At 37.3% G+C, this 13,767-nt stretch overlaps 1 protein-coding gene across 1 annotated transcript; it reads left to right on the forward strand.

Annotated features, from left to right (window-relative positions):
* Positions 1-817: 817 nt before the first annotated feature.
* Positions 818-13,352, forward strand: pmelb (premelanosome protein b). The gene is made up of 12 exons (XM_074681083.1): positions 818-906; positions 4,066-4,161; positions 4,312-4,458; positions 5,120-5,248; positions 7,545-7,706; positions 7,822-8,151; positions 10,293-10,523; positions 10,822-10,959; positions 11,040-11,142; positions 11,226-11,431; positions 11,521-11,611; positions 12,962-13,352. The coding sequence occupies exons 1-12, from the start codon at positions 849-851 to the stop codon at positions 13,122-13,124; spliced, it is 1,854 nt and encodes a 617-aa protein (XP_074537184.1). The 5' UTR covers positions 818-848; the 3' UTR covers positions 13,125-13,352.
* Positions 13,353-13,767: the final 415 nt, after the last annotated feature.

Consider the following 13,767-nt stretch of genomic DNA (forward strand, 5'->3'; position numbering starts at 1 on the left):
CGCCTTAGACAAAGCCGGCCATGCCTGAGCAGATTTCTCTGAATGGATATCTCCCTCGGCCTCCTGTAAATATGTGTATTTAATGTAAAACTCCCGTGAAATAATGCTTTGAAGAATGTAAACAAAGGCTCTTTTGTGGTGCGTACTGTAAATGGCTTTGTGATAATCTGACCCCGTGCCAGAGGTGACAGGCATTACAGTAAGTATACATACAGTCTTCCTTCAGCCGAGCATCTCAGCTGGGTTTCTGGGTCAGACTGAGGCTTTGGTGTAAAAAATGAGAGCGTTTAATAATCACTTCATGCAGATTTGATGAGTTGATCTTTTATTTTGTTGTTAAATTAGCTTTAGTTGATGACACAGTTCTTCCTCTGAGATGAAAAGCTGAAGAAGTGAAAGTCAATATTTAAGGCCAACACTCGGGTGTTGATCTGACTTCATCAGCCTGTGTGTAACTGAGAGTAGCCTAATACAGTTCATACTCTCAGGATAAGTTTGTCCTTTTGTTTGATTATGCACACTCGAGCTCTTCTCGTGATTCCCTTCTGTTGAAGTTCAAGTCCAGTTTTGAGGACTTTTGCATATCTGGTGTGATTACGAGGTGATTTGTCTTTGTATGTGCGGCTGTAATCCCTCGTGCGTGCTTCTACTGTAAAAACACAAATTTTAATTATTCCAGGAGCCTCTAAATCTCCCTGAAGGAGGGTCGGTCTGCAGGGCTGTGGAGGGGGGGCGTTTCGTGTCTCGGGCACACTGTGAGGTCAGACGTCAGGGAGTTTATAAAGCCTGTTTTCTCTTCCCCTGAGCTCACTAAAGGGATTTTTTCTTAAAGAAGAGGTGCACTCACAATGCGGACGTCTTTTGTGCTGTTGGTGTTGCTGGCTGCAGCTTCACAGACGGCAGCAAGTAAGTAAAGAGACGGAGCTAGTCCAGACTGAGCTTTAGGTTTATCGGTTATACTCCAAGAGGCGGGAGACGAGATTACACCTGTTTTATTCTAATTAACGCTGACAGAGCATCAGAGGGTCAACGTGGGTGGCTGGGCGAGATCAGAAGCAGCGTTTAGACCAGTGATGCTTCAAATGAGAGACAAAAAAATCATCCAGATCAAAACATTTATCATTTATAACGCTTAAAAGTGACATCCTTGTATTAAAAATGCCTGAATCTGAAATATTTTTCAGTTTCAAGCAATAAATTAAAGTAAATCTGCTTTAAATGCAAAATAACTGCCATGTTAAAGTTTTTTTCAGCATATTTTAAATTACTTAGTCGTGCTAAAAGCCTTTTATTCCAGCATTTTGTCATTAGTAAGTCAACAGTTCATTGTAATAGTGCAACGTAACTATTATAAAATGCTAAATATATAAAAAAAAAATATATATATATATATATATATATATATATATATATAAATTTAATTAATTTTTGTATTTTTTTGTATTTATAAATATACATATTTTTAAATTTAATTAATTTTTTATTTTTTGTATTTATATATAAATATAAATGTAAAAATATTTTTATTGTTATTTTTTTATCAAATATATTTTTGTATTCTTTTTACTACTTTTGTATGTATTGACAAGTGTCCAGTTAAAGTTTTGCTCCTTTTCATACATTTCAGATTTCTCTTATATTCATATAGTATGTATATATCTTTTTATATAACAACATGAATGAAAAAAGAGCAACAAAACTAAATTTAGTCATTAGATTGTAACATATTTTGCCAAAGCTGGGGTTCATAAAAAGTTAAATTTTAATGAAATAATCACAAAAAGTTCCTCGTTTTGTACTTAAATGCAACATGTTAGAAACTTTTTGCATATTTTTTTATCCACTGATTTACAAAATATGAATGCAGAGTTAGAGCTTATGCAAAACTGTCAAAATAACAAGAACAAGCATCAGAATCAAAGCGATTAGCACTGAGATTTTCCACAACAGAGGATCTGTGGTATTTGGCGGCTTCACAGCAGAAATAGAAGTTTGTAAGAGACAGAAAAGCGTTAAAGTGGGTGTTTAAAGCCTAGAAAGCCAGGGTGAAAAATGAGAAAAAACATTGTGCATTGATTTAAAATGAAAAGAGACGCCGGTGTCTGCCACCAGCAGACCGTATGTGTCCACGTTCTCATTATTGTGGATTAAAATAATATGAAAGCATCATGTGCAGCCGCATTAATCCAAAGCATGTGAGTAAATGTAAATCACGGTGGTCTTATTCTGCGTAGAGTCATCAAATGATTCCTCTTTTCTCATGACCGACCACATGCAGACTCATACAAACTCCTTTTTTAATCCCTCAATAAGAGTTTAGATGAAATCAGGCCTCTTTAACAGGAAACAAATACATGTGTATTTCTCTTCAGGTTTATGATAGAGTCCATCACATGTTCTGTTTCATAAGACCCGAGTCCAGACAAGTCAGATCCAGTTTGGAGTTTTTTCCCGTGACCTCTTTAGCCGACCATGCATGAATGTGAGGACTCAGACTGTGACCCATATGAAGCAAAACCTGATCAACCTCAAACCTTTCTCCTTTTTCTTTAGGTGAAAGATCATTCTACATATTTGTAGTTACATAACTTACAAGCTATTACTTGTAGTCAGCTGTAAGAGTGAGTAGATGATGAAGTAAGGTGGAAAAGCTTCATATAAAATACTTTTAGGTGGGATGTTTGTTTTTAAACAGCTTTTTTTTTATCATTACAGTTGAAAAGATGTTCGAATGTCAGAGAAATACACTGAAAATCACGCAGCCTGTGTTATCTAACAGAGCAGAAAAGCAAAGAGGAGATTTTAAGCTGGTCTGCGTCAGGCTCCAACCAAAAGTCAGATTGAACTGATGAACCCTCCATGTTATTTAATCCTAATTCAGCCCTGTGACAGTTAATCTGGGACAGACTCATGCAAACGCTCAGCTGAGTGTCACATGAGAGGGATTGAAGGGATGACAGAGTTATATATGAAATGATTTCAACTTTTTTTTGGGCAACTTAAGTCACATTTAAAGTATGGCTTATTGAAAATATTAAGAATAGTTTTTCAGGCCAGCTTTTCTCCATTAATTATCGGTTGTTTATGTGCTATTGCATCAAAAAGTGCCCAGATTAAGGATTGATTTGAAGAAAGTATTTTTTTTAATTTCAGAATTGTGTAAAACACTTTATGGTAGTTACTGTCTCTTTAAGGGTTGTCAGGGAACTTCAGAACTAAGCATTCCGGAACCTCCCAAAGCATTCCGGAACCCTTTGTTCTAGGAGTCACTTTCACTGTATCTCTCCTTAAAACCAAAAATTAGTCTTTTTGGACTTCAGTGAACTTTATAACCAACTATTTTAGTAACTTTCTTCATTGTTTCTTTGCCAAAAAGTTTTGTTTATCTTCTTAAAATTACAAATTAGACTTTTTGAAGGAGATTTACGAGTGACCGATGTCATAATTTGAACAAATCTCATCTTGCTCTCACTGAATTCTCACGTGACTTCAAGCTCCAGTCTCATCGACACATTGGAAATTCTCATTAGTCTCTTTGAAAACTCTCATTTTAACATCTGTGTGAAACTCCTCAATTCAGCTACTGCCTCTTTAAGGAACACCATGAAACTTCAGAACTAAACATTCCGGAATGTCCTCGGCACATTCCAGAACCCAGCATTCTGGAAGTCTCTTTCACTTGTTCCATGCTACGAAGTGTTTTTTTCTCCTCCTAAAATAAAAAATTAGCAGTTTTGAGGTGATTCACCAACTGCTGATGTCACAGTTTAAGCAAATCCCATCTTAATCTCACTGAATTCTCACAACTTCATTAGAAAGCTGTTCAGAGTAGTCTCATCCATAGGTTAGCACTCTCATTAGTGTCTTCATTTCAGCTACTGTGTCTTTAAGGAACATCTAGGCAGTTCAGAACACCCCCAGTATTCCAGAACTCTGCATTCTAGAAGCCCCTTCCACTGCTGCAAAGCTACAAAGTCATGTTCTTACTGTTTTAGAGATGAATTTGACCAATATTAGCATAAAAATATCATGTTTAATGTTTGATTTAATCTTTGTTTCTTTCAGAGCCCAAAAACCGTTTCACTCGCTACCCATCATGGAACACAAAGATGTACCCGGTCTGGAAAGATGGAGACCAGAGATACAAGGAGGCCTGGAAAGGTAGATCTATCCATATAATTATGATTCTTACATAACGAAACGCTGTCATAACTTTTTAGAAAAAACTAAATAAGCTAGAAATATGATAGTGAGACACAGATATTTACATTTTTGGTGAAATGCTCTGTGTTTTCTTTCCTTTCCTTCCAGGTGGTCGAGTGACTTTCAATGTGGGGAATGACTCACCAACTCTCACTGGAGCCAAAGTCACCTTCACCATCGAGCTGGAGTTCCCCAAGAACCAGAAAGTTCTGCCGAATGGAGAAGTTGTTTGGGCTGAAGACTGCACAGTCAACGGTGAGAAACTGTTTCTAAGTGTTGTGATGTTTCCAGCCATGGTCGAGTCATGACTGGGATGGCAACTGGAAAATTTCAGCAATGACTGGATGGATTGGGATAAAAATTGGTGGAACCATTCGTGTTCCCAAGAGGTTGAAACTGATGAGTTTAGGTGATCCTCTGATTTAATGTGTAGCGCCACCATGAGGCCAATGTGGTGACTCAGCACAAGGGTGGACCCAAATATCTGAGTGTGTATCCTGACTTTACTACCCAGCGCACTCATCAGGTCAAAATTTTACCTTTGAAACTTGCTAGCATTAGCTCTACTCTTCATTTAATGGTATGTAACATGCTAAACTTGGCGGTTAACCATCAAATTTGTATTTTTTGTTCTGGTAACGTTGTCATACTGCCTTTAGCATGTAGCATTGACACCACAATAAGGGCTAAGAGTCGACCTTTGGTTATTCCAATGAATTCCAAGGCTTGAGACAAGATCTGGAGATATTTCCCAAAGACTTCCATTCAACCAGAGCTGGCCATTCCATCAGCTTCCCTTACATACATTCATTGTATATCGTAAAGCGCCTGACTCCAGCTGCTGTACATTCTTCGTTTTGTCTGAGCTTCTCTGTCTCAGCCTCTAACAGTCACATTTCTCTGCTGTGCGCTTCAGGAACAAAGTACCACGAGTCTGAACCGGTGTACCCAGCCCCAAACTCTGACTGGAACGCCGTATTCCCCGACGGAAGCCCAATTAAGAAGGACAAAAAGCCGGCCTACGTGTTTGTGTGGAAAACCTGGGGTGAGTGAGGCTGCAGACCTTTCTCAGATTCTTCTCTGAAAGTCACAAATTTTCTTAAGGCTTGTGCCAGGGTGTGAAATACAACCCCGGGTCAAATACTCCTTAATTATTTCTCTGAAAGTGGCTGAATGGTCTTCAGGTCTGTGCCAGGGCGTGAAACATGACCCAATGTGGATTAAATATGAGCTTTATCATATGATCGGATTAGGGAACTTACTTTTACCCACAAAAAATCTTAGAGGCTTAATTTTCTTTATCAGAGCTTTCATGTCATGAGGCACGAGGCTTCACTTATACTGAATTAAAAAGAAAGAAGAAATCAACAACTGCTGTACAAGTCTATGACTGTTAATGTGATGTTTAAGAGTGAGACAGAGGATTTATTACAAAAAGACAAACCAACTGATCTGGGATCTTAAAGACAGAGCTTCTCCAGAGGATGGGGAGTCACAGGGTGGCAGCTCAGAAAGCAGATTGACCAAAGACACTTTGAAGAAATCTTAAAAGCATGAAAGAGCCTCGATGCCCCGGGTTGCTGGCACGGACTGGCAGCTTGCAGGAGCTTAAGAGAAGCCAGTGCAAAAAAACTGAAATCTTATCGAGTGTTTTTGTCTTGTTTTAAATAAAAACTGTCTTGTTATACTTCAAATGAGCCACATTCAACTGGTCAGTCCAGAAAAATGTCTTGTTTCAAGTTATTTAAAGACAAAATGAGGTCTGAATTATTCATAACAGGTAAAAAAATAAATAATAATACAAGTAAATTTTCTCTTGTTCCTTTGGCAGATTTTTTTTAACTTGTTACAGCAATTCAGACCTCATTTTTGTTTTTAAATAACTTAAAATTAGACACTTTTCTGGACTGGTCAGGTCAATGTGGCTCATGTTAAGTCTAAAAAAGACATTTTGTAATGAAGATTTTAGTTTTTTCATTCCCTCTTTGGAGGGTTCTATGTGTCTTTGAGGTTTACCCCAACATTTTATATATGTGTGTGTTTTTGGTATTTTTAAAGTTCCTACTCTACTTTTGCTATATTTAAAAATGGTTTTATGTATATCTCACTAAATGCCTTATTGGTCCTTACATGCTTTTTTTCGGCTTACTAAGTTTTTTTTTGTTGTTGAATACAATGGTTCATTGACAGATGGATACTTGAAAAGTATGATTTGTAGTTTTATCTATTGTATGGACTCAAAAAATCATAAATGAGAAAAAGAAAAAAAAAAGGAAACAAAAGATTTTAGTTTTTTCCAGTGCAAAAGTTCAACTCACTTTAACAAAATGCACAGTTTTCTTTTAACAAAGTTTTTTTTAATGATTTTTATAGTACAATGCAATACAATGCATGACTCCTGCCCCCCACCCACAGTAACACTGAGGAGGCCACTAAATATCAAAGAGCATAATAAACAAATAAGAAGAAAAAAATCACAACAGCAAAAAATTAAAAAATAATAATAATAATAAAAAAATAGAATGAATAGTAATTTAATAATAATAATAATAATAATAATAATAATAATAAATCAAAATAAATAGTAATAAAAAATAAATTAATTAATTAAGATAATAATAATAATAAGAAGAAGAAGAAGAAGAAGAAGAAGAAGAAAGGGAATAAATAAATAAATAATAAAATAAAAATAATAACTATTAGAAAATAAGATTAAATCACAGTAGACAAAGAAAGTATAGTTTAACATTCAATAAGCCATTTAGGGTCTAAAGTAACACACTCCATCACCTTGGTCACAAGCAGTTACCTAAGAACACAAAAGGCAGGTGCAGCAATACACAAACCAATGAGAACAAAATTTAACAGTGTTTGAAGTTAGGATATTAAAGGTCGCTTATTTGTAAAATAACCAGAGCTTAAACTCTCAACATGATTTATAAACGGCTGCCATATCTGTAAAAACTTGTCACCTGACCCCCTGACAGTGAACCTTATCTTCTCCAGTTTGATAAATAGAGCATGTCTCTTATCCACTGTGTAAATGATGGCGGGTTACTGTCTTTCCACTTCATCAAAATTTGTCTTCTGGCTCCAAGTGTGGCAAAAGACAGACAGCTTTGCTTAAAGCTTCTCAACCTCTTTGTTGTCTAATTCTTTTTTCTATGCAACATTTAAGGCTATTAAACAACAAGATATTCCAAAATTTGTTACAGAGACTGACAAAATGCTCACACTAAGGATTTTTGAAGATATTTTGAAAGCATTTTGAAGATATTTGTCTTCCAGGTGCAGTAAGATGTGTCTGATATGTGCTCACCTGGCTCTGTGTGTTTCTGCAGGTCAGTACTGGCAGGTGGCAGACGGACCCTCCTCCTCCTTGACCATCAGCACAGACGACATCCCCCTGGGCTCCTACATCGTGGACATCGTCATCTACCACTTCAGGAGCAAGGAGAAGTTCATTCCTCTGGGATACGCCTCCACACAGTTCTCCATCACTGGTATGGAGTGTTTCGTTAATGATTCTGCATCATTACTTCAGCATTTAAAGATTTCTAACAGCGTGCATCCTAAAGAAACTACAAAGCTAGATTTTTTTCTTCTGTTTCCCTTCAGATCAAATCCCCTTCGCTGTCTCCCTGGACCAAGTCAACGACATCGTAGCCGGGGACATGCGCTTCGTCCAGAACAGAGCCATTGCCTTCACCATCAGCCTCCACGACCCCAGCGGTTACCTCAGCAACGCAGACATCACCTTCAACTGGGACTTCGGGGACGAGAGCGGAGCCCTCATCTCCAGAGAGCTGACTGTCACACACACCTACGTCAGCACCGGTCACTTCAAACCCCAGGTGGTGATCCAGGCCATGATCCCCGACAGGGCCTGTGACCCCATAGAGAGCCCGACCAAGGCACCGGCTCCACCCGCCGACCAGGGCACCACGGGTAAGACACACACTGTGAAAAATGAAATCTAAGCAAGTGTTTACATCAAATAAGACTCAGTGTAAGACACATTCACTGAATGTTCCATTTTTCAAAGAGTTAAAGTTAAAAGACAGAAATGACAACCGAATTGGTTATAAAGCGGAAAAAATGCCAGGTGGTGAGAAAAATGTTCTTTTTCAGTTTCTAGTGTTGAGACATTATTATTTCAAAAACTTGACAAAAAAAAGACAGATTTTGTTTAACTTTAAAAGTTGTGAAAAAACACATTTTCTGGACTTTTCAGGTAATCTGGTTCATAATAAGTCAAACAAGATAATTTTTACTCAAAGGGAGACAAAAATATTGCTTAGATTTCAGTTTCTCACAGATTCATGGCAGTTTCACTGAGTTATTTTAATTATTCCAAGATACTAAGAGACAAAAGTGATGACTGAATTGCTTAGAGAGAGTAAAAAAATTGCCAATAGGTAGAAAAAAAATGTAATTTTTCAGTTTCCTCTATTAAGACATTTATAATTTCAAGAAACTGTAAAAAAGCAAACCCCATTGAAAATATTTTTTTGAATCTCAGAATTGTGTTTTTTATCTGTGTGCAACACTTTATGGTAGTTGCTGTCTCTTAAAGGAATATCAGGGAACTTCAGAACTAAGCATTCCGGAACCTCCCCAAGCATTCCGGAACTTTACCAAGCAACTAAAAACTAAAATGTTGATTTTTTTAATTATTTTTTTACAAGCAATTCCCTTTTCATCCATCCATTCATTCATTCATTCATTCATTCATTCATTCATTCATTCATTTAACCTTTTTTTATCTAACGAGATAAAAACCCATTGAGATCTGGATCTCTTTTGCAAGAGTGACCTGGCCAACAGGGCTGCAGCACACGTCACAATTAATAAATAGGTACAGTAAGAGATACAGTAAAAAAATGATTAAAATAATAATTTGAAATAGAATAAAGATAAATTAAAATGAAATACAGAATAAAGATAGATATAGATAAATAATATCTTGAAATAAAACAAAACAAAAAAAATCAGTGAATGCACTTTGATCCTTAAAAGGCAGAAATCTTAACAAGTGTTTGTCTTATTTTATGTTAAAATTGTCTTTTTTAGACTAAATATGATATAAATATTGACAGGACAATTCCAGAAAATGTTTAAATTCATGACATTCAAATGAAAAAAAAAAAGAATAAAATGTCAGGTTCAGGGTTGTTTTTTTTGCTAGTCTATTTTCTTGAAATAAGAATAACATCAGGATAAAAGAAACTGAAAACGTACATTTTTCCCCAATGTCCTTTTTTTACCCTTTGCAAGCAATAAGTAGTATTTTTTTAAGTATCACAGCACATTCACAGATTTTTTTTTTAATCAAGGTATTAAAAATACAAAAATAGTGTATTTTTTATGAGTAAAAAAAATCAGCCAATGAAATAAGAAAATGTACTTTTAAAGTTTCTTGTATAGACATTATTAAAAACAAAAGTACAACTTGGAAAAAGTGAATGTGGCTCATAGTGAGAAATTAACACTTTCTCTGATGTCAGTTTTTTTTTTGGCATGGCTCAAAACCTCTTGTAAATCACATCTGTGAAGAAGTTTCTCACAGTTTTTAGTTTTTAATGCCTCCAGCAACAGAAATATAGCTATAACTACCTGCTGTCTAATTTCCATATTCAGGTTTATGTACAATAATTATAACTAATTCTCCTTTTTTAGAATGATATTCTCAGCATATACTTATATTTCATAGTTATATTCAATTTCAAGTGCACATATGCTTCTATTTTTTCCACTTCTTATACTTGTCATTTCTTACATCTTTAACTTTTTAACTTCTTATTTTGGTATATCTATTTTATAATTATTTCTCAAATCTTGTAATTTGTTTTTTTGTACTTCTCATTTTCAACTTTTTGAAGGAGAAGCTGTAACTATAGAGCAATTTCCCCTTAGGAATTATTGTAGGAGTTCTGATTCTGAGCACATACTGTAGTTATGTTTTCTGTAATGTCCAAAACTTTATTAAATGATTGAACTTTGTTGAAAAAAAACATTTATATAAATAATGAATCTTGATTTGAGAACTTATTAAAACTCAGACTGGACTCTTTCTCCTCTGTGCGCAGTGAAAGCTCCTGCGCTCATGACCGCTGTCCCTCTGATGGTAACCACCAAGTCGGCCAGTCTGAGCGTCAACATGGTCCCATCGGACACAGAGGAGGACAACACTGAGGACGAGGCCTCCACAGCCTCCAACGGTCAGCCCGCTCAGGAAGCTCCTCCAGTGGCCAAGACTCCATCTCCGGTCAGCCAGGACCTGCCGGCCAACAACGAGGCTCAGAGCGGGCTCGTAGCAGGTAACGTTTGATCGGTTTAACCAGAGGATCTTTTGTTTTATGAGGAGCAGGAACAGAGTCTGAGTTCAGAGCTGCTGATAAAAGCATCGGCTGACTTCCTGACATGTAAATGTCATGTAAAACCACACTGAAGGTCTGCTATTGTTTGAAACAGGACGAGGAGGTTGGTGAATTTGCATGTGAGCTGAGAGCAAGAAGAGACTGATCTCACCGCTGACATGTCAAACCAAATCATTTCTTATATTTTATTGTTTTTGGTCACTCATATTCCCGATCTTACGTTGTTGAATCTCCCCAGGTGCGAAGCGTCCCGTGATCCTGACCGGCCAAGCCCAGGTGGTCCTGGTAGCTAAGAGGGAGGTTGCGGACAAACCTTCAGATGACGACTGCGTGATTTATCGTTACGGCTCCTTCTGCACGGGCATCGAAGTTTGTGGTGAGTTAGTTTCCGCTGATTTGAATTTTAGTTTGTGATCCCTGTTGATTTAAATCCTGACTTCCTGTTTCTGTTCCCAGAGGGCATTGAGAAAGTGGAGATTGTTCAAATGAGCAACGCCTTGATGGCTGTCCCTCAGCTGGACAAGAATGTTCTGGATATCACCGTTACCTGCCAGGGAAGGTGAGTTTGAGTTTGAGTCAGGATGGAGTTTTGAGTTAAAGCTGCCGTAGTTTGTTCCTGACTCACTGGAGTTTGTTTCCCAGCCTTCCCAAAGAGGTGTGCAGCGTGATCCTGGACGCTCAGTGCCTGAAGCCCATCCACACCGTCTGCAACATGGTGGAGCCCTCAGGAGACTGCCAGCTGGTTCTGCGCCACTTCTTCAACGACTCTGGCGTCTACTGCATCAACGTGTCCATGGCGAATGATGTCAGTTTGGCCGCCACCACTGCTAAAGTCAACGTGGACTTGGGTACGCAGCAAAACAACAACCCCAGCACTCCTCAGATTCATCGAGCGGTTCATTTCTGCTTTTCGCTCACAGAGTGTTTCGTGTCTCAGTTTCAGATCTGTCTTCTTCTGGCACCATCGCCATGGTACTGGGCGTCCTGTTCCTCGTCCTCGCCGTAGGAGTTGTAGCATATTCCTACAAGTAAGAAGCATGTTGATGTTAACAAACCCCACATAAAAACACAAACTGACAGAATAAATGTCTGTAAAGAAACCAATATGGCTGCCTTGGGTGGGCAGCAACTTCTTCTAGATCATGCTTTATCATAGGCACACACTCCTGGCAGTGTTGCCAGACCTCGCGATAGAAATAAGCCACCAGTTCGGAAGAAACAAGCCCAAAATTGTGTAAAAAACAGACCTTTTGACAAAAGTATATATATATATTTTTTGCAGTAAATTGGCAGTAAACACAGTCAACATAAAAACATAGAATAACTTATTTTTTAAAACTTTGACTAAAAGAAAATACATGGTTTTGTTTTGTTTTGTTTTGTTTTTTACCACTTTGTTTATGGTTTTTCAGTTATAATCACACAGAATAGACACAAAAAAACAAAAACACAACACAAAAATGACAACAACAGCTAAAAAAATAAGCAGATCAGCAGAAACAAGATAGAAAAACAAACAAACAATAAAAAACTACCAACATCAACAATTAGGAAAAGGTAAACAGAAATACAAACAGACACGTCAGTCCATACATTAACACCAAAGTCCAAAAAAAAGAAAAAAAAAATACAAGTGTATTATGCATAAATAACAACAAATTTACAATAAACAGTCAATTTAAAAAACTTTAAATAATTTAAGTTTTAGAAATCAAGCCAAAAAACCCACAACTCACAACTGACAAGATTTGCAAGCGACTTTATAGAAAAACAAGCTCAAAGTTACTTATAATAAGCAGACTTGGCAACTATAGTGACAGCACCAATAAACGTAAACAAATCATTGACTGTGGCCACATTGGCACTTGTCGATTAGATAGGTAGCATATTTAAATTCCCAAAAATAGCCTGACCAATCAGAGGGCCCTATTCACATGTGGGGCCCCTGGGCTGCTGCCTCGGTAAGCCTGCGTATTAACCCGCCCCTGGTCTTGAGACACTTTTTTCCAGATGTTAAAACAAGAACAAAAAGGTTAATTTTATATGAAAATACTCGTAAACAAACTCCCTGCGGCACAATAATAAGTTAAATAAACTGGATATATGCAAAAACATACCTCTAATTTAGACAGAGGATGGTTCAGTGTAATAGAAGTTTGACTAATAGGTTGTTTTGTTGTTTTTCTGCCAAAATTATATCATTTTTTGATATTATTGCAACTAAAATTTGGGTCTTGGATAAAGAGTGTTGGTTTAGTTGGTATGGACTTATTGGATCTTGATGTTTGGGCCACGTCAGACTCAGAGTTTGTAGTAAATATGGAAGAGAAGAGGACATATAAGGTCATATTGATGGTCTCTTCAACTTCCCTCGACAGGCGCTTCAAGTCCTACGACCCTCTGAAGGAAGACATGCTGGCGTCCGCCGTCCCGCAGCCCGGCCGCGCTCACAGCTGCTCCGGAGCCTCGATGCTCTGGAACCTTCTGAACAGACGAGGAGCCGTGGATAACTGCCCCCTGCTGCAGGAGAGGCCGGTGTGAGCCTTCGACGAGCGTCACGCAACCCAATGCAAAACAAACTTTTGCAACTTGTCAGTATAAACGGTCAACTGGCAACTTTTTATACATTTTTTTATTTTACTTTTTTTCTACAACAAACTTCATGAGTGTGTAATATTTGAATCAATTCAATCGACAAATTTCGCAGGAATCACACCGTAGACATGCTCTGATCTTTTGTACCAACTGCTGATAAAAATCTGGTAGAAAAATGTTGCTTTGACTTGGAAAAAACTGAATCTGGATGTTTTTCCAATAAACTTTGCTTAGTTACAGATGTGTTGTCTTTTTTTATTGACCGTTTGAAATTTACTGTTTAGCTCGTAATAATCCAGCTTTAAAGCTTTAAAGCTTTAGAGTTAAAAATAAATCTTATTCTCTTTCCTCAGGTTTTATTCCAGCCTCATTTGAGCTACTGTCTCTTTAAGAATCATCAGAGCAGTTAAGAACAAAGGGTTCCGGAACCTTCCCCAGGGATTCCGGAATCCTTTTAAAATGACAAGTTAGCCCTTCCCGACTAGTGATGTCACAGGTTGAGTAAATCTTGAGTAGATTTCTCTGAATTCTCGTATGACTTGGCCAATAATTGAATATTTATTTTTTCAATATGGAATAACTCTTTGAG

Source organism: Halichoeres trimaculatus, unplaced genomic scaffold, assembly GCF_033239565.1.
Source record: "Halichoeres trimaculatus isolate MK-OKI-2021-1 unplaced genomic scaffold, fHalTri1.1 fHalTri1_scaffold_11, whole genome shotgun sequence".
Lineage (NCBI taxonomy): Eukaryota > Metazoa > Chordata > Actinopteri > Labriformes > Labridae > Halichoeres > Halichoeres trimaculatus.